The 18,148-nt window shown below is 38.3% G+C and overlaps 2 protein-coding genes and 1 pseudogene across 2 annotated transcripts; 2 read left to right on the top strand and 1 right to left on the bottom strand.

The window, feature by feature from the left end:
- The first annotated feature begins 6,479 nt into the window (after positions 1 to 6,479).
- Positions 6,480 to 7,114, top strand: LOC137724502 (peroxiredoxin-2E-1, chloroplastic-like; annotated as a pseudogene).
- A 1,059-nt stretch (positions 7,115 to 8,173) lies between these two features.
- On the bottom strand, positions 8,174 to 8,860 carry LOC137724493 (uncharacterized mitochondrial protein AtMg00810-like). Its single transcript, XM_068463237.1, has one exon. The coding sequence runs from the start codon at positions 8,858 to 8,860 to the stop codon at positions 8,174 to 8,176; it is 687 nt and encodes a 228-aa protein (XP_068319338.1).
- A 5,260-nt stretch (positions 8,861 to 14,120) lies between these two features.
- Positions 14,121 to 17,801, top strand: LOC137738209 (leucine-rich repeat receptor-like serine/threonine-protein kinase BAM1). The gene is made up of 2 exons (XM_068477844.1): positions 14,121 to 16,737; positions 17,103 to 17,801. Exons 1-2 carry the CDS (start codon positions 14,157 to 14,159, stop codon positions 17,564 to 17,566), a joined length of 3,045 nt encoding a protein of 1,014 aa, XP_068333945.1. The 5' UTR covers positions 14,121 to 14,156; the 3' UTR covers positions 17,567 to 17,801.
- The last annotated feature ends 347 nt before the right edge of the window (positions 17,802 to 18,148 follow it).

The following is an 18,148-nucleotide window of genomic DNA, read 5'->3' as shown; positions in this document are numbered from 1 at the left end:
ATGTGTGTTTCAGGCATAGCGATCGAGCTATTAAGTCGAGCTTGATGATTTTTCATCAACACCTATTTTGCTTTTTAGCAAGAAGTAAAACATAAATCAAATCCAAAAACTTGGCAAACTTATGTATCTTATATGGTTGCTGTAGGACAATATTGCTAGCATTGAACTAAAGCCCACACAGGGCTAGAAAACAAAACCAAATAAGGCCCATGCCCAAAAATAGGCTGAGATAGTGGCGAGCTAAGTTGGTAGGAAGACAGCAGGCTTTCTACTAGTGTTGGGTTGCAGGAAGTAGGCCCATAAGAAAAGTAGAAGGCAGAGGCCCACGAATGGGCAATCTGCTACTTCACGGTGTAGGGGAACACCAAAGCCAAAGGCATGTGTTGTAGGCCGAGGGTGACAGAAGCCCAACTGGGCTCTTTGGGTGCAAGCCGAAGGAACTGAAGCCTAAAGTGGGCTTGGGTTCTAATCCAAGAATTCCCCAGCATCGTTGGGTGTGGTCACTGGGAAAAAGGGTCAGCGCCGTCACTTCAGTCGGTCGTGTTCTAGTGGGAACCATGGTTCAATGGGAACCACATATTGTAAGATCCTGGGATGGGTGACCCATTAGGAAGTTCTCGTGTGAGTTTCTAGAAACAAAACCGTAAGGGAGTGGTCGGGGCCCAAAGCGGACAATATCGTGGTACGATGGAGTCGAGCCCAGGATGTGGTAGGGGCCTAGGCCAGGATGTGACAATTTAGTATCAGAGCCTAACCCTGGCCATGGTGTGTCGACGAGGACGTCGGGCCCCTAAGGGGGTGGATTGTAAGATCCCATATCGCCCAAGGGAGTGGATCATGTAAGCCTTATATGTATATTCCCATCTCTACCTAGCACGAGGCCTTTTGGGAGCTCACTGGCTTCGGGTTCCATCGGAACTTCGAAGTTAAGCGAGTTGGGGGTGAGAGCATTCCCAAGATAGGTGACCCACTAGGAAGTTCTTATGTAAGTTCCTAGAAACAAAATCGTGAGGGCATGGTTGGGGCCCAAAGTGGACAATATCATGCTACGGTGGAGTCGAGCCCGAGATATGGTGAGTGCTCGGGCCGAGATGTGACACATATATTGACAAAGAGGGTGATTCTTGATGTATAAAAACCAAAAACCCTAGAAAATCGAAATTGGAATTTCGAAAGATCTGATGAGATTCAAAGGAATCTCGGCTATAGCTCGTCGAGTATGACTACAGGTCATGGGAGACGGCTGGTTTTCACCAAAAATTGGTGAACTATGGTAGTTTGGTTTTAGCTTCAGGCGGGCCCATGATGATGATAACGACGCCAAATTGGCATCATGTTTCTGGGTTTAGGCCTAGTGGTTGGCTCAGCGATGCGGTTCGAAGCCACTGCTCGCTAGGGTTTATTGGAAAACCTAATTTAATATATTTTTTTTTTTGTTTTCAATTCATAATATCAATTCACATAATAGTAATATTATGAATATAATGAATGCACAATTTATGCATAATTTAACATTCGTAAAATGTAAAGTTGGGTTATATACATTTATGATGAAGGTTCATGCAATCAAAGGCTGAAAAAATATCGAGGTAAACACTTTTGTTTTGGAAGAACCTGTATTGCTAAAGGGTTAGTTTGTAGCAAAAATTCCTCTTCAGATTCCGTAGCGCAACGTAGTTGCATGCTGATAACATGTTGTGGTTTATAATTAACTGAGGGAAATAGAGGGGTGAGACAACAGAGAGAGTGGAGAGATTGTAGAATGCTTTGGGATTCTTTTGTGTGTATTCCTTCCTATGCAGTCCCTTTATTTATAGTAGAAGAAGAGAAAGAATTAACTTGTCCTCCAAGTAAATACAATCCTATAGGGAAAGAATAACTAGAGTAATAGGTAATCTAGAAACCAAATTTATCTAGGATTTGCACAATCACAATTAAAGAATATCCATAACAATTATATGTTTTTATACCGATTTTGTCTTTCTAGATTAAAAAAAAAAATTAATTCATTAACTTTTGTAATAAAGGTAGATTATGAAAAAAAAGAAAAAAAAGAAAAAAAAAGTGTAATATAATTAATCTATGTTATAGGTAGACTATGAACAAAACCTATGATATATGTAGGTAAACAATTAAACATATATAATACCTATAAGTGAGATATGAAGCCTAACTAAGAGATACAAAAGCATAATATACCTACTAGCAAGACACACTAATCAGTGATACAGGTTGATTATAAAAAATAAAATAAAATAAAAAATCTTTCATATAGATAGATAAATACAATTAACCTGGGATATAGATTGATGATAAAAAATTAAAATAAATCTATAAATGAGGTTTAAAGTAGAAAGAACAAGAAACGAAAAGAAAAAAAAAAGGACTAGTTAAAGAGATAATTAGGAAGAAATTAAGTTTTATAGTAAATCTTATCAATAAATGAAGGATTTAGTACCTAAAACCCTAAACATTTTAGTGTCATTTTAAAATGGTCTCATCCTTTTTAAACAATCCAAACAAGTTCCCAACCTATTAAACATGTCGCATCTGTTAAATTAACTAAGGCTTACTTTGTCTCTAAAATCAATAAAAGGTCATGGAAGCATAGTTTCCATCTAGAACTATCACCACCACCCCATTAAGCCATCACCTCAAAATCCAACCAAAACCAAAAACTCCACCCTCAACTCAAGCCGCCAACATCGAGAAGTAGGTCAAGGAAGTTGCTAAAATTGTATAGATTGTCATGATGTCACCACCACCATTTTCACCACCTATAAAGAACTTTACGAGCAAAGAATCCAGGGATTAAGGAAATCACATAAGCAGAAACAAGTTCCCTTCTTACAACTAACCAATTATGTTGTTATAATGGATGCTAATTGTTATGCTGAGAAGAACGAATTAGGGTTAAGCCCCATTAAATAATTATGTACGAATTCTTTAAGGGGCATTTAGATTTGACTTGAAAAAATAAACATGATTTTAGGTTAAGTTCAGTATTATCTTTTCTCCATTTTTATTATTTTATACTTATTTTATAAATTTTTTTAATCTATTTTCATAAATCTTCTTATTCCAATAAGTCTACTTAATATCTTTTAACAAAAAAAAAAAAAAAAACTAAGTATATTAACACAAATCCATATGCAGAACATGCAATCCTAACTCAAGTTACAAATATATGAATGTATATTATACCTATAAGAGAGATATAAAACCTAACTAAAAGTTATGAAAACATTATATACCAACAAGCAAGACACATTAATCTGTAATACAGGTTGATTATAAAACAGAATATGTCATAAAGATAGATAAATACAATTAACATATGATATAGATTGATTATAAAAATTAAAAATAAAATCTATAAATAGAGTTTAAAGTAGGACGAAGAACAAAAAATAACAAATAAAAGTAGAAATAATTAAAGAGATATTTAGGAAGAAATTTCATTTTTATAATAAATCTTATCATTAATGATAATTATTGAAAAGAAACTAATCCTAAACTTGGATTGGACTTATTTTAATAAATTGAACCCTTCTTAACATTGGCTCAATTGGACTTATATCAAATTTTCCCTTATAATTTTCTAAGAAGTTATAGGAAGTAATTTTCAAACTCACTTTTAATCCTCACACACTCCTCCATTCTTTTAGTCTGATTGAGTCAATCACAAAAATGCTACTCTTACTATTTGTACTATCATTTATACCATCTCTATTAAAGAGATATGACTAACATGTGTTGATAGGTCATACCTCTATTAAAGAGATGTTATAAATAGTGGTAAATGTAGCATTGTTCGTCAAGCAAAGCAAAATCAACAATAAGAAATAAACTGAAGAATGCAGAAGGACACAATGGACTTGTCAACCTCTTTTTAAGAATGTTAATCATGTCCCAAATTTACCAATTGCCCTTACTCTATTAAACGAGACGATTTAACTGTCATATTAGGGTTTTAGGGTTTAGGATTCGTCCAACCCCTTCTTCTCAACTGCTCAACATATGCTTTGCATTTAGGCAGGTACCAGTTTATTTGATTAAACTGGATATCCAATTTGAAATTGTATTTTTCAATTTTAATGTTTTTTTAATATATACTAAAAGGATGTCTTGGATCCATCATTGTGTAACAAAGTCGTTCATGTATTATTTGGTCGCAAGATTGTTACGTTGGTTATCATAATTTATACGTTAAATCAATCATACGTACTTGAAGATAGGCCTTACGTTAGAAAGATACGCAAGTTAGACGTTAACATCATCAATGCAACAACCCAACAAGGCAACAATGTTGTAATTCGACCAGTTCACTTAAATACATGGTTACGAGGACCCCATCATATATACTTGATGCAACTACATAAATTGTGAGAATTAATATATAATCCTATATAATCTTTTTGAAGAAGTGTGATATTCATTCATTGGATCCTTGGATAAATGACATTAGATATGAAAAATTGCAATAATGCATAACCAAACCATAGTAATGAGTAATACATCAAACACTTCATTGAAAATTCAGTTCACCAGAAATGACAATATTAAAAGGATCACTAAAATTGCTAAATCTCGTGTTACATGGAGATCACGTTAGAACAAAACTTTAAAATATTCATATTGGAATATGGAGTGCGATACCCATTAGTCTAACCACATCATCTAATCACCGTCATGACTCCAAGACACCAACTGAAATAAATCAACAAATCAAAGCGTCTCCATTGTGGCACACACATAGGTTTGGAAGAAACTCCTATTAATCCCAAATGTACTGCAAAGTGGTTGTGTGTGTGAGTCAAAAGATGATGACTATCTTGACGACTACAAAGTTTTAAGGTGACAATTCCCTACCATGAATGCAAGAGGAATGAGAAAGAGAGAAGGGACCAAAATAATTCCGGAAGAAGGAATACTATTGAACCTACGGCCAATGTCGAGCCCCACGATACAAAATTTTCTTTGAAGTTGACACATTTGCTCAATCGGTTTGAGAGATAAGTAGTGTATCTTTCCTTCCATTTTTCACCTTAATGTCGATTGTCATAAGTTTTTGGCACAAATTAGCATCGTAACTCTTGAATTATGGCCAACCAGTAGGGTTGGACATGGTTCGGTTTGACACCAAAAATATAATTGAACAAATTAGCATTTAATTAGTGGTTCTGTTGAATTCGGTTTTGATCAAATATCACCATTGACCCGAGCCAAATCAAATCATTGTTAATCGGTTTGTTCGGTTGGTTTAAGCCTATTCTAATACATAAATAAATAAAGCCCAATCATTTCAAGAATTTTAATCTTCCAAACATTCACACGTCTCACATTCCCAATTCGATCAAAAGATTAAGGTTTTGCGAAACATAAGATTTTTATCAAGTAAAAAAGAACCAAGTTTCAATTAAATGAAATATCGAACTAGCAAATGATACATATACCTTAAAAACAAACATAAAATACATATAAATATCCTAATTATTAATAGGTAATAGGTTCTAAAAGATGTTAGCCGCTAATCGGGCGGTAGGTTGGGGCTAAGGGCCTAGCAGGATTTTAAGTAAATTTATTATATATCGTATAAACAAGTGTCTGCTTATACTGAAAATATACATACTTTCACCAGGATACATAAATTACAAAATAAAATGCCATATAGATAATAAAGTATTAGAACATAATGAAAACAAGGGGAACAGACAGATAATGTGTGTCATCTAAGTATTCAACAAGTCTTTTACAATTCAATAAAATAATAAAATGCAAAATGAAAGTTATCTATTTTCTATCTAAGTGAGAGTCGCAACCTAAGAAGGTGCCTATGCGGGTCTAGGCGGGTTATGTAGGCACCTAGGGGGTTTAGGCAGACACCTAAGCGTGTTTAGCTGCCCTTTCGTAATTTTCAAACGCCTAATCGAGGCGGTGGTCAACTCACTTAGGCACCAGTAGGCGAAGATTTTAGAACATTTCGTTACAACTTATAATATGCTAAGACTTATACTATGTTTATGGTAAAACCTCCTAAAAAAACCTACAATAATTAACATGTGTAAACTGAATAAATTAATAATTGAAAAATAGTCGGTTTAGTCAAACCAAACCAAACTAAAAATAATCGGTTTGGTTCAATTTGATGCCCACCCCTACTTACCACCCAAAACACAAGAGCTAAAACATAATAAGAGCAAGCAATCATAAATCTTAGGGTAATTCTTAGTTACTATACTGAAATTTTTTGGTTTTCAACATTTCATACATCAAGTTTTTTCACCCCAATCTGGACAATGACTAGGCGCCATGTGTCAATCTTGGGCCCATGTGGACATTAAAAATTAAAAAAATAAATAAACCCAACAAACCCAGCATACACACTAGCATTTCCAACAAACCTAACGCTTACCCTTCTCTCTCCTATCTCCCTCAAACAATCTCACCCTATCACTCTAAAACTCAAATCACCAAAAATGGCAACCTCCCTCACAATCTCAAGGCTCCTCACAGCCCCTAAATCCTTCACTTTCTCCGTAGGCACTGCCGCACCTAAAACATCTCTCTTCTCACCCAAATCCATCTCCTCTAAAATCTCCTACACCCCTCTCCCCCACCCAGAAACCCTCATCCGCTTCTCCATCACCACTTCTAAACTTATCTCCGCGACCATCGCCGTAGGTAACAAGCTTCCCGAAGTTACCTTTCCCACCTCTACGCTGCTGGGGACGTCCAAACCCCTGACTATCTCCGAGCTCACCAACTCCAAGAAGGCAATCCTCTTTGCTGCCCCCGACACCTTGACCTCAACCTTCTCCCAATAGCACATCCTAAGATTCGTGGAGTAGCTGGTAGAGCTTAAGGCGAAAGGAGTCGAGACCATCGCCTACATTGCAGTCAACAAATCTTTGTGATCAAGGCGTGGAAGGAGAATCTCAACATCGATGACTATGTGTTGCTGCTCTTCGATGGGAACGACGATTCCATGAGGGCGATATGGGGAAAGCTCCATTTGAGTGATAAGCTAGTGGGGCTGGGCATCTGGTCCAAAAGGTCATTGATTTTGTTGGAAGATGCAGTTGTTAAGGTCTGCAATGCGAGCTGTGAGTAACAGCATGCGTGCGAGCAGTGGGGTTGTCGTAGGGTTTCGAAGGAAGTCAGGGATCATATTTTTTTGGGTGTAAGGTCTCTAGTAACCAACAGGATCCTCTCCAGATCCTTTTGGTGAGGATCCTAGAGATCTGTGAATCGTGTCCATTCATCATACATCGTGCGGCTATTTTTTGTCAGGTACTGTTTGCATTTAATTTTACATAAAAATATTTAAAATGATTTATGACTGCACAATATATGATGAACGGACACGACTCATGGATCCCTGGAATCCTCACAAAGAGGATCCAGTAAAGATCCAAATTCCTCTAGTTATTAACACTAAAGAATCGATAGAATCTTAAGGATGAAGAAACTAAAGAAATTGAAGAAAGAGAGAGAAACCTTTCAGTTGTATTGAATGAGTAAAAAAAATTATTACCTCATAATCCACTAAGTCTCTAAGACACTGCTTATATAGAGACTATGTTGAACAAATTTACAATTTTAACCTTTACAACTAACTCCAACTAACTCTAACTATTTTGAAGATAAACCCCAACTAATTCAAGTTTATTTGGTTAATACTCCCCCCCCTCAAACAGAACTGGGATCTCCCAAGTTGTGTTTGCAATGATTTATCAGCTTGAGTAGATAGACTGATAAGTTATTACTGCAATGATGAATTGTTGAAGATGTTATGTTCTATAACTGCTGCACTTGAAGCTGTTTTCTCCTATGAACTTTGTGGATCAACACCAGAGACTCCAATATGAAGATTATTATAATGTTGAATGAATACTAAACTATGTAAGCCTTTAGTGAATACATATGTTACCTATTTATTTGTTGATATGTATTGAACAAAAAGATCCCCTTTTGAACTTTTTCCCTAACAAAATGATAATATGTGTCCAAATGTTTAGTCTTTAAATGGAACACTGGATTGGAACACAATGCCAGAGCTGAGAGATTATCACAATGCAAGGTAGGAGATTGTGTAAAAACTTAATGTACATCCTTAAGCAAAGATCAAATCCAGAATACATCTGCAGCACAGTGTGCCAAGGCTTTATACTCAGCTTCTGTGGAACTTGCGAGATACAATCGCTTGTTTCTTTAACTGCCATGATATTGGATTGGATCCCAAGTAAAAAACATAACCAGTAATGGATCTTCCTGTGTTGATATCTGCTACCCAATCAGAGTCAGAATAGGCATTGACCTGAAAGTCAGAGGATTGAGAGTATTTCAGCCCACAGTTGTATGTACCCTGAAGATACCTCATAATTCTTTTCACCAAATGCATATGGGACTCAAAAGGATTGGTCATATATTGACACACTATATTGACTGATTGTGCAATATTTGGCCTGGTAAGGGTAAGGTACTGCAAAGCCCTAACCAAGCTCCTATAATGTGTAAGATCAGATAATGGTGTTCCTTTAGTTGTAAGTAGCTGTGAATGAGGTTTAAAAGGTGTTGAGGTTGGTTTACACTGCTCCATATCAGCCTTTTTCAATAACTCCTTAGTGTACTTTGATTGATTCACAAACAAAGACCCATATGCATTATACTGAATCTGGAGTCCCAAGAAATATGTCAATTTTCCCATATCTTTTAAATCAAACACATATGCTAGATTATCAATGACAGATTGAATTTTCTCAATACTAAATCCAGTTAAAATGATGTCAACAACATATAAAAGGAGCAAAATAACATCAGTCTCATCCACCTTCACAAACAAACTTGTATCAGACATTGAAGTTTTAAAACCAAATGCAAGCAGAAGCTTGTAAACATAGAATTCCAAGCTCTTGGAGCTTGTTTCAACCCATATGGTGATTTTACTAATCTGCACACATGACTTGGATACTTTTGATCCACAAATCCTTGGGGTTGTTTCATATATACTTCTTCTTCAAGCTCCCCATGTAAAAATGCATTTTTAATATCTAACTATCTTAAATTCCAGTGAAATTGTGTTGCCAATGCTAGAATAAGTCTCACAGTAGAATTTCTAACCATAGGACTAAAAGTTTCTGAATAATCCAGCCTTTGCTCTTGACTGAAACCTTATAGCACCAATTGAGTTTTGTACTTTGACACTGTCCCATCAGGATTTCTTTTCACTTTATAGACCCATTTACTTCCTATCACAGCTTTATCACCTGGAGAAGAGACCGGTTTCTATGTACCTTGTGACTTTAAAGCATCATACTCCTCTTGCACAATTTTTTTTTCCATTGATTAATAGTTGATGCAGCTCTAAAATTCTTTGGTTCCTCTGCCTCATGTATGTCAGCCAAAAATGAAAACCCACATGGTATATGACTATTAGTATCTTCAATATCACCATCTTTGAACTAAATAGATGATAATTTAGGCAAATCAGCTAGAAATGACTCATAATAGCACCAATCTTAAGTCTAGTTTGAATAGTGTTGTGTAACTGAGGTTGAGTTTGTGCATTTGGTGGGGACAGAGGAAGAATTACCTGAAGTTGAGATGGATCAAGGACATGAAGCAAGGGAACTATATGCTGAGATGAGGAAAGAGTTTCTGTGGGTGCTTGAGTTTTAAACCCATGTGTTCCAGTGCCAGATTGTAATGAAGAATTGCTCATGTGTGAGGAAGAAACTGGTGTATGTGCACTATTTTGAATTGCAGATGATGATGAGTCATTAATATTCCCATTACCAGATAGTGATTCCATAAGACCTTTTTGATGAACTATATTCACATGATCTGAAGATCTGTGTTGTACTGGAATAGGTACTACTACAGTTCTATACTGAGATTAACTTGGAGTGACTTTCTGTCCTTGAACTTTAGTCTTTAACAATGCATAAGGAAACATAATCTCATCAAAGATAACATGTCTCGAGATAATACATTTCTGATTCTGTACACTATAACAGATTACATATTTGTATCCCTTAGAATAACCCAAAATACACACTGATCAGACCTAGGTAGTAACTTGTGTATAGAATATGGTCTTAACCAAGGATAGACTGCTGACCTAAACACTATCAAATTATGCAACTCAGGATCCTTACCATATAGTTTCTTGTAAGGTGACACCATGGACAACACTTTGCAAGGTCTTCTATTAATTAAAAACACAGCTTGTGTACAGTTATAATACCAAAAATCAATTGATAATCCAGCTTAAGCAAGAATATTAATGACAATTTCCACTATATGCCTATGTTTTCTTTCAACTACTCCATTCTGTTAAGGAGTGTATGGATGAGAAATCATTTGTTCAACACCTTTTGCAGCAAGAAAAGCTTTAAAAGAATCGCTTGTGTACTTTCCTCCACCATTAGATTGTATACATTTAATAGCAACACCAAACTGTGTATGAACAATGTTGTAGAATTTCACAAAAATTGCATACACATCTGATTTGTTATATATTGGAAAAATCCAAACATACTTTGTATATTGATCAACAAAAGTTACGTAGTATTTATACCCCTCTATTGTCTTGACTGGAAAAGGGCCTCATACATCTGAGTGCATTTTTTCAAATGGTGAGAAGTACCTATCACTGCTAGTAGAAAAAAGAAGTCTACACATCTTTCCTTTAATATAGTAAGTACACATTCTATGACCTTCATCTAATTGTAGTGGTATATTTGATTGTCTCAACATGATAAACATTATTTCATTAGTAGGATGACCAAACCGTTGATGCCACAGTGTTGACTTTACTAACTATCCAAGAAAACCAGAAAGCTTTTGAATCACAGACTGAACTCCTCTTGAATGTTTGATAACAGGGATTTGAAAAAACTGTCTTGCTCTACTCTTTCCTCTATACAGTATACCCCTTGTCTTCTTGTCCTGCACAAAAAACTCATTCTCATCAAAAATAAACCAACTATGATTATCAGCACATAATTGTCGTACAGATAACAAACTTCGAGTAATTTTGGGAACATGTAAAACATTATTAAGAACCAGGCTATGAGAATTAGTTTTAATAGTAGTTGCACCAATATTCTCAATTGGTAAACCTGTCCCATTGCCAAATATAATTGTATCAGAACCTTGGAATGGTGTAACTTGGCTTAATGTATTAACATCAGCAGTGATATGGTGAGATGCACCAGTATCAACAATCCATGCATCTTAAGGAATATGTTGTTCTGCTTACTGTGTTGTCATAGCTGTTAAATTTGCTGGTGGTTGTTGACCTTGGAACACATAATTCCCTTTGTGATAACACTTAAGAGCCGAGTGACCACGTTTTCCACAAATCTAACACTCAATTTGAAAACCAATACTTGGTGCACTAGCATTTCTGTGAAATCAATTAACAACAATATGTCATCTCTTGTTGTTGATTTAACACTCAATCACAGTAGTAAATCAGTTTTCTATATTCCCATTCCATACATTTATACCATATTGACTTGTATTGCCAGATGAAAAACCAGAAGAAGTGCCTGTATTATACCCCTTGCCTTTAAAATCATCATTTGGCTTGAAACTGTTATTACCCTTATCATTTGGTTTCTACATAAATGGAGGTCTTGGACCAGAATTTGAAGCATTAACCATATACCCAAAACCATAAGGAACTTGAGGGTAAACAAAACCAGGAAACTGTTGAAGCATAGGAGGTTGTGAGTATGGTTGTGGTAAGACAAATGGTGATGGATATTGTTGTATATAAGGTATGGATTAGGAGTTAGGACACCCCTAGTTGTTGTAGGTAAATTACTATGTCCTGCAGGATTGGAGGCTGAAGCAAATGAAGCTCCTTGAGTCGTTTGAGAACCTTGAACATATAAGGCAGAAAGATTTTGAGACACAATACTTGATTCACCTTCAATTTCTTTTTCAGCTCTAAGCAACAGAGCTCGAAATTCTTTTACAGAAATAGATGATTCTCTAGCTAATATCACTGTTCGAATTATTGCATATTCTTTTGGTAAACCAGCCAAATCAGCAATTATCACATCATTATCATAAATTAATTCTCCAGCAGCAATTAAATGTTCCCTTATATTCTTCAATCTTAACAGATATTTATCAATTGAATCCCTTCATTTCTGAATTGTATGTAGTTCAGCCTTTAAGTGATTTACTCTAGACTTAGACACTGAAGCAAACAGATCCACAAGATTTGACCAAGCCTCATAAGTAATTACACATCCAAGAATATATTCAATAGCCTCATCAGACAGAGTAGTTAGTAAAAGACTTAATAATGCCATATCTGTGGATTCCCATTCAATATATGCATCAATGAGTTCAGAAGTAACTCCTTTCTTAGTATGAATTACAAATTTTGATGGACAAACAGTAGTGCCATCAAAGTGCCCAAACAATTTATGACCCTTCAACATAGACTTGAACTGAAATGCCGATTTCGCAAAATTATCATCCTTCAACTTTATAGTAAGCATTCCCAACAGATTTTCAACTTTAACGATAGGATTAGTCATGATATCTTGATGCAATACACAAACCTTTAAGAACCAAACAAACACCCAATCTTTTCTATAGTATGAATTGAAAGAAAGACTATATTTTCTTATTAATCAAGAGAGAATGAAACTCCCTTCATAATCAATAAAGACTAAAACGTTCTTGAGAAATCTTGCAATAAAGTTCAAATCAAACATACAACATAAAACCAAATTTTGAATTCTTGATCTTCTAGTCAGGACTGAACCCAATTACTCAGCAGAAATTTTACAATATCACTTGAATCGTAGCTTTGATTGATACCCCAAATCGCTAGAACGAAATTGCAATCGCCAGAACTTTGAACAGATGTGATAAACTCCTCTCAAAATCTTCAATCGTGTATAGCAACAGTGGAAAAACTAGGATCGACAGCAGCAGTGAGCCATTGTCGGCGATGATACCATATTAACACTAAAGAATCGATAAAATCTTAGGGATGAAGAAACTAAAGAAATCGAAGAGAGGGAAGAAAGAGAGAGAAACCTTTCAGTTGTATTGAATGAGTAAAAAGAATTATTACATCATAATCCACTAAGTCTCTAAGACACTGCTTATACAAAGACTATGTTGAACATATTTACAATTTTACCCTTTACAACTAACTCCAACTAACTCTAACTATTTTGAAGATAAACCTCAACTAATTCAAGTTTATTTGGTTAATACTTGTAAAAAGTTTTTTTAAATAACTTTTTAGGTTTTTAAAATTCTAAATTTTATTTTTGTAATTTATTAATATCCACATGGGCTCCAAATTTACATGTGATGTTCATTCATTTTCCATGCAGACGTCACGTCACAAGTTATTGACTGTTTTAACAAAAAGCTTAACGAATGTATGAAAGTGTCCAAGAATTATCACTTTAAGTACCAGACTGGGATAAAAAAATAAGAAAAAAAAAGAAAAACTTGATGTATGAAATGTTGAAAAAAAAAAAAAAATTAGGATAGTAAACTAAAAATCACCCTAAAACTTTATACAAATGTAAAAGTATGTGTCATACCATTTTCCTCTAACCAATAGAGGGTGCCCATTCTTATGTCAATTTCCATCTTCTCTAATTGAATATTACCTTCATAATTCAAACACGTACAATTGCACATCTGTAATTTATCAAACTGTATAAATTAAATTAAATTAAAAAATAAAAAATTTAAAAAAATTTAAAAAAAAGGGTATAGCAGGAGCATTGCTGAATCATAAGATTCAAAAACAAAAAGCACTATTTTCCTACTAAAAAGACTATTGTTCCTCTCACAAAGGACCCTTATCTCACCCAAAAAGAATGAAAAGGGAAGATTGGTTGAAATATTTGATTGAAAGTTTTGATCTTTTTTTTTTTTTTTTTAAATTTTTAAATTTAAAAATAAGACAATAAAATCACACAAACCACACCCGCCTCTCTACTTCTTACTGAAGAAGTGAACAAAGTCACTCACTCCAGCTACTCTCTCGTCTACTCCCGCACCCGCCGCCGACCACCCCCCCGCCCCCCCCCCCCTCTTCCTCCTCCTCCTCCTCCTCCTCTTCCCTCCTCCGCACACCGCCCGCCCAAACACCACCAAAAATGCGGCTCCTTTTCCTCCTCTTCCTCCTCCACCTCCACCGCTCTCTCTCCGCGGGCGCAATGTCCGACTACCGCGCCCTCCTCTCCCTCAAATCCTCCATAACCTCCGACCCCAACTCAGCCCTTTCCACCTGGACCCCCACCACCAGCCACTGCGCTTGGTCCGGCGTTACCTGCGACTCCTCCCGCCGCTACGTGACCTCCCTTGACCTCTCCGGCCTCGACCTCACCGGCACTCTTTCTCCTGACCTCGCCCACCTCCGCTTCCTCTCCAACCTCACCCTCGCCGAGAACCAGTTCTCGGGTCCCATCCCGCCCGATATCTTCGCCCTCTCGGGCCTCCGCCTCCTCAACCTCTCCAACAACGTCTTCAACACCACCTTCCCCCCTCAGCTCTCCAACCTCACTCGCCTCACCGTCCTCGACCTCTACAACAACAACCTAACCGGCGACCTCCCCGTCTCCGTCACCCACATGACCTCCCTCCGCCATTTGCATTTGGGCGGAAACTTCTTCTCCGGCCAGATCCCTCCCGAGTTCGGCCGCTTCCCATTCCTCGAGTACCTAGCAGTCTCCGGCAACGAATTGGGCGGTTCAATCCCTCCCGAAATCGGAAACTTAACCACCTTGAAAGAGCTCTACATCGGCTATTTCAACAGCTACGAAGGCGGGATGCCGCCGGAAATTGGAAACTTATCCAACCTCGTCCGGTTCGACGCCGCCAATTGTAACTTAACCGGAGAGGTCCCGCCGGAACTGGGTCGGCTGCAAAATGTCGACACCCTGTTTCTCCAGGTGAATGCCCTTTCGGGGTCGTTGACTCCCGAGCTGGGTTACCTCAAGAGCCTGAAATCCATGGACTTATCCAACAATATGTTTACCGGCGAGATTCCGGGTTCCTTTTCGGAGCTCAAGAACTTGACCCTTTTGAATCTCTTCCGAAACAGGCTCCACGGCGCCATTCCCGAGTTTATCGGCGAGTTGCCGGAGCTCCAGGTTCTGCAGCTCTGGGAGAACAACTTCACTGGCAGCATCCCTCAGGGTTTGGGCAAAAACGGGAAGCTTCAAATCCTCGACCTTTCGTCAAACAAGTTGACCGGAACTCTTCCTCCCGATATGTGTTTCGGGAACAGTCTCCAGACCCTCATCACTCTCTCAAACTTCCTTTTCGGGCCGATTCCCGAGTCGCTCGGCCGGTGCGACTCGCTGAGTCGGATCCGAATGGGCGACAACTTCCTCAACGGGTCGATTCCGAAAGGTCTGTTTAGTTTGCCCAAGCTTACCCAAGTCGAGTTGCAGGATAATCTCTTGGATGGTTCGTTTCCCGAGACCGATACAATCTCGGGGAATCTCGGCCAGATTAGTCTTTCCAACAACCGGCTTTCCGGGTCCCTGCCACCCACCATCGGCAACTTCTCCGGCGTCCAGAAACTTCTTCTCGACGGGAACAAGTTCTCTGGTCGAATCCCACCCGAGATTGGGCGATTACAGCAGCTATCCAAGATGGATTTCAAGCACAACAAGTTAATGGGTTCGATAACCCCCGAAATCAGCCAATGCAAGCTCTTGACATTCGTCGATCTCAGCCGAAACGAGCTCTCCGGCGAGATTCCGAAGGAGATTACCGGCATGAGGATACTGAACTACCTCAACCTTTCGAGAAACCATCTTTTTGGCAGCATTCCGTCGTCTATATCCACAATGCAGAGCTTGACATCCGTGGACTTTTCATATAACAATCTTTCGGGTTTGGTTCCGGGCACTGGTCAGTTCAGTTACTTCAATTACACTTCGTTTTTGGGCAACCCCGACCTCTGCGGTCCCTATTTGGTTCCCTGCAAAGACGGGGTCGCCAATGGCACTCACCAACCACATGTAAAAGGTGCACTCACTGCTTCTCTGAAGTTATTGCTTGTTATTGGGTTGCTTCTGTGCTCGATCATATTCGCAGTTGCAGCGATAATCAAGGCCCGGTCATTGAAGAGAGCAAGTGATTCCCGAGCTTGGAAACTTACTGCATTCCAACGCTTGGACTTCACGGTTGATGATGTGTTGGATTCGTTGAAGGAGGACAACATTATTGGGAAAGGAGGGGCTGGGATTGTGTACAAAGGAGCTATGCCTACTGGTGACAATGTGGCAGTCAAAAGACTCCCTGCAATGAGCAGAGGGTCCTCCCACGACCACGGATTCAACGCCGAAATCCAAACTCTTGGTCGAATTCGACACAGACACATTGTTCGATTATTGGGTTTCTGTTCAAACCACGAAACAAATCTTTTGGTCTATGAGTACATGCCCAATGGGAGCTTGGGTGAAGTTCTTCATGGCAAAAAAGGGGGTCACTTGCATTGGGACACAAGGTACAAAATTGCCATTGAGGCCGCAAAGGGGCTTTGCTATCTTCACCACGACTGCTCACCGTTGATCGTCCACAGAGACGTGAAGTCGAATAACATCCTCCTCGACTCTAATTTCGAAGCTCATGTTGCTGATTTCGGGCTTGCCAAGTTCCTGCAGGATTCTGGCACGTCCGAGTGCATGTCTGCGATTGCTGGTTCTTATGGATATATTGCTCCAGGTATGATATATTCACTCAACCTTTGAATTTTCGAGTACTTTACTACTGTATAAAACTGTACTTACTCCCTAATCTTTTGCCTTAATTGAGTTCCTTGACTCCAAATAAAATGTACTATATGTGTGAGGTCTTTGCATTTATTTCTTGCAGAAGCTTCTTTGTAATCTGGTGAGATTTGACTTTTGGTTTCATAATTTCATATAAGCTCTTGATTAAGCATTTAATCTGTTGAAAATTTGATATAGTGGTTGGTAGGCTTCTTTCAAAGTACATGAAATTTAATGACTTTTTACTGTAACAAGAAAAATGACAATTGAACTGGTTGAGCACCTTAATTAACTTGTACATGGCTTTTGTTTGTGCAGAGTATGCATACACATTGAAGGTTGATGAGAAGAGCGACGTTTATAGCTTCGGTGTGGTTCTCTTGGAACTTGTTAGCGGCAGGAAACCGGTTGGTGAATTTGGGGACGGAGTGGACATAGTCCAATGGGTGCGAAAAATGACTGATTCAAACAAGGAAAGAGTCCTCAAAATCCTTGACCCTAGACTCCCTTCAGTTCCTCTCCAGGAGGTTATGCACGTATTTTACGTGGCAATGCTGTGTGTGGAAGAACAAGCAGTGGAACGTCCAACAATGCGAGAAGTGGTTCAAATTCTGACCGAGCTTCCAAAGGGGCCCGGCTCAAAACTGGTAGAGGAATCAGCCATCACAGAGTCCTCGCCGCCACCTGCCACTACTGCATCGGAGTCTCCAGGTACAACGTCAAAAGACATGAAAGACCAGCCACCACCGCAGTCACCGCCGCCCGATCTTCTTAGCATATGAAGTGTTAGTTTGTTTTCTGGGAATCCAAGTGTTCGTTCTAAAATTGCACGAATTGTATTAGCGTTTTTACTGTATGTGTTCTTTGAGTTTTCTTCGGGTGGGGGTCGATTTGGTCTAACATTTACGTTTGAAGTTTTCAGTGTACAGTTGGATCTTGCGCGGGGTATTTTCTTATGAGTCTGTCTTCACCATGTAGTAGTAGTACTAGTGAATGCTGATTTCCACTTCATCTTCTGCTGCTCACCGTTCATGGCATTAGCTGTTTACTGATTTTAGCCTGCAAAGTGCAAAGGCAAATACGCAGGTGAAAGGGTCAAGGGGAAAGAAAGCACTCTTTTTTTCTTTAGCATAAAAAAGAAAGAGAGGAAGCACTTTTTGAACCGAGTGTTTTGATTACTTGTGAGTGAGTTATGAGAGGGAAAGGTGAAGCTTCAATGAGATTGACATTAACGACAAGGGTAAGACAAAGTGCTTTTTAAGCAGTGGTTCGCCATCCGTGCGTCAACTTCCGTGTCATGCTTTACAATCCACTGCATTTGGATTCAAAAGTAGTATTTGGACATGACGACAGGGCAAAGATTA

This window comes from Pyrus communis, chromosome 1 (assembly GCF_963583255.1).
Source record: "Pyrus communis chromosome 1, drPyrComm1.1, whole genome shotgun sequence".
Classification (NCBI taxonomy): domain Eukaryota; kingdom Viridiplantae; phylum Streptophyta; class Magnoliopsida; order Rosales; family Rosaceae; genus Pyrus; species Pyrus communis.
The sequence above is the reverse complement of the archived record's forward strand: the minus strand, read 5'-3'. Positions and strand labels throughout refer to the sequence as shown.

Excerpts from the sequence above, each read along its gene's own strand:
- LOC137738209 (XM_068477844.1), top strand. The coding sequence starts at position 14,157 with ATGCGGCTCCTTTTCCTCCTCTTCCTCCTCCACCTCCACCGCTCTCTC. Across the intron at positions 16,738-17,102 it reads TTATGGATATATTGCTCCAG|AGTATGCATACACATTGAAG; the intron begins GTATGATATATT and ends TTGTTTGTGCAG.
- LOC137724493 (XM_068463237.1), bottom strand. The coding sequence starts at position 8,860 with ATGTCTGATACAAGTTTGTTTGTGAAGGTGGATGAGACTGATGTTATT.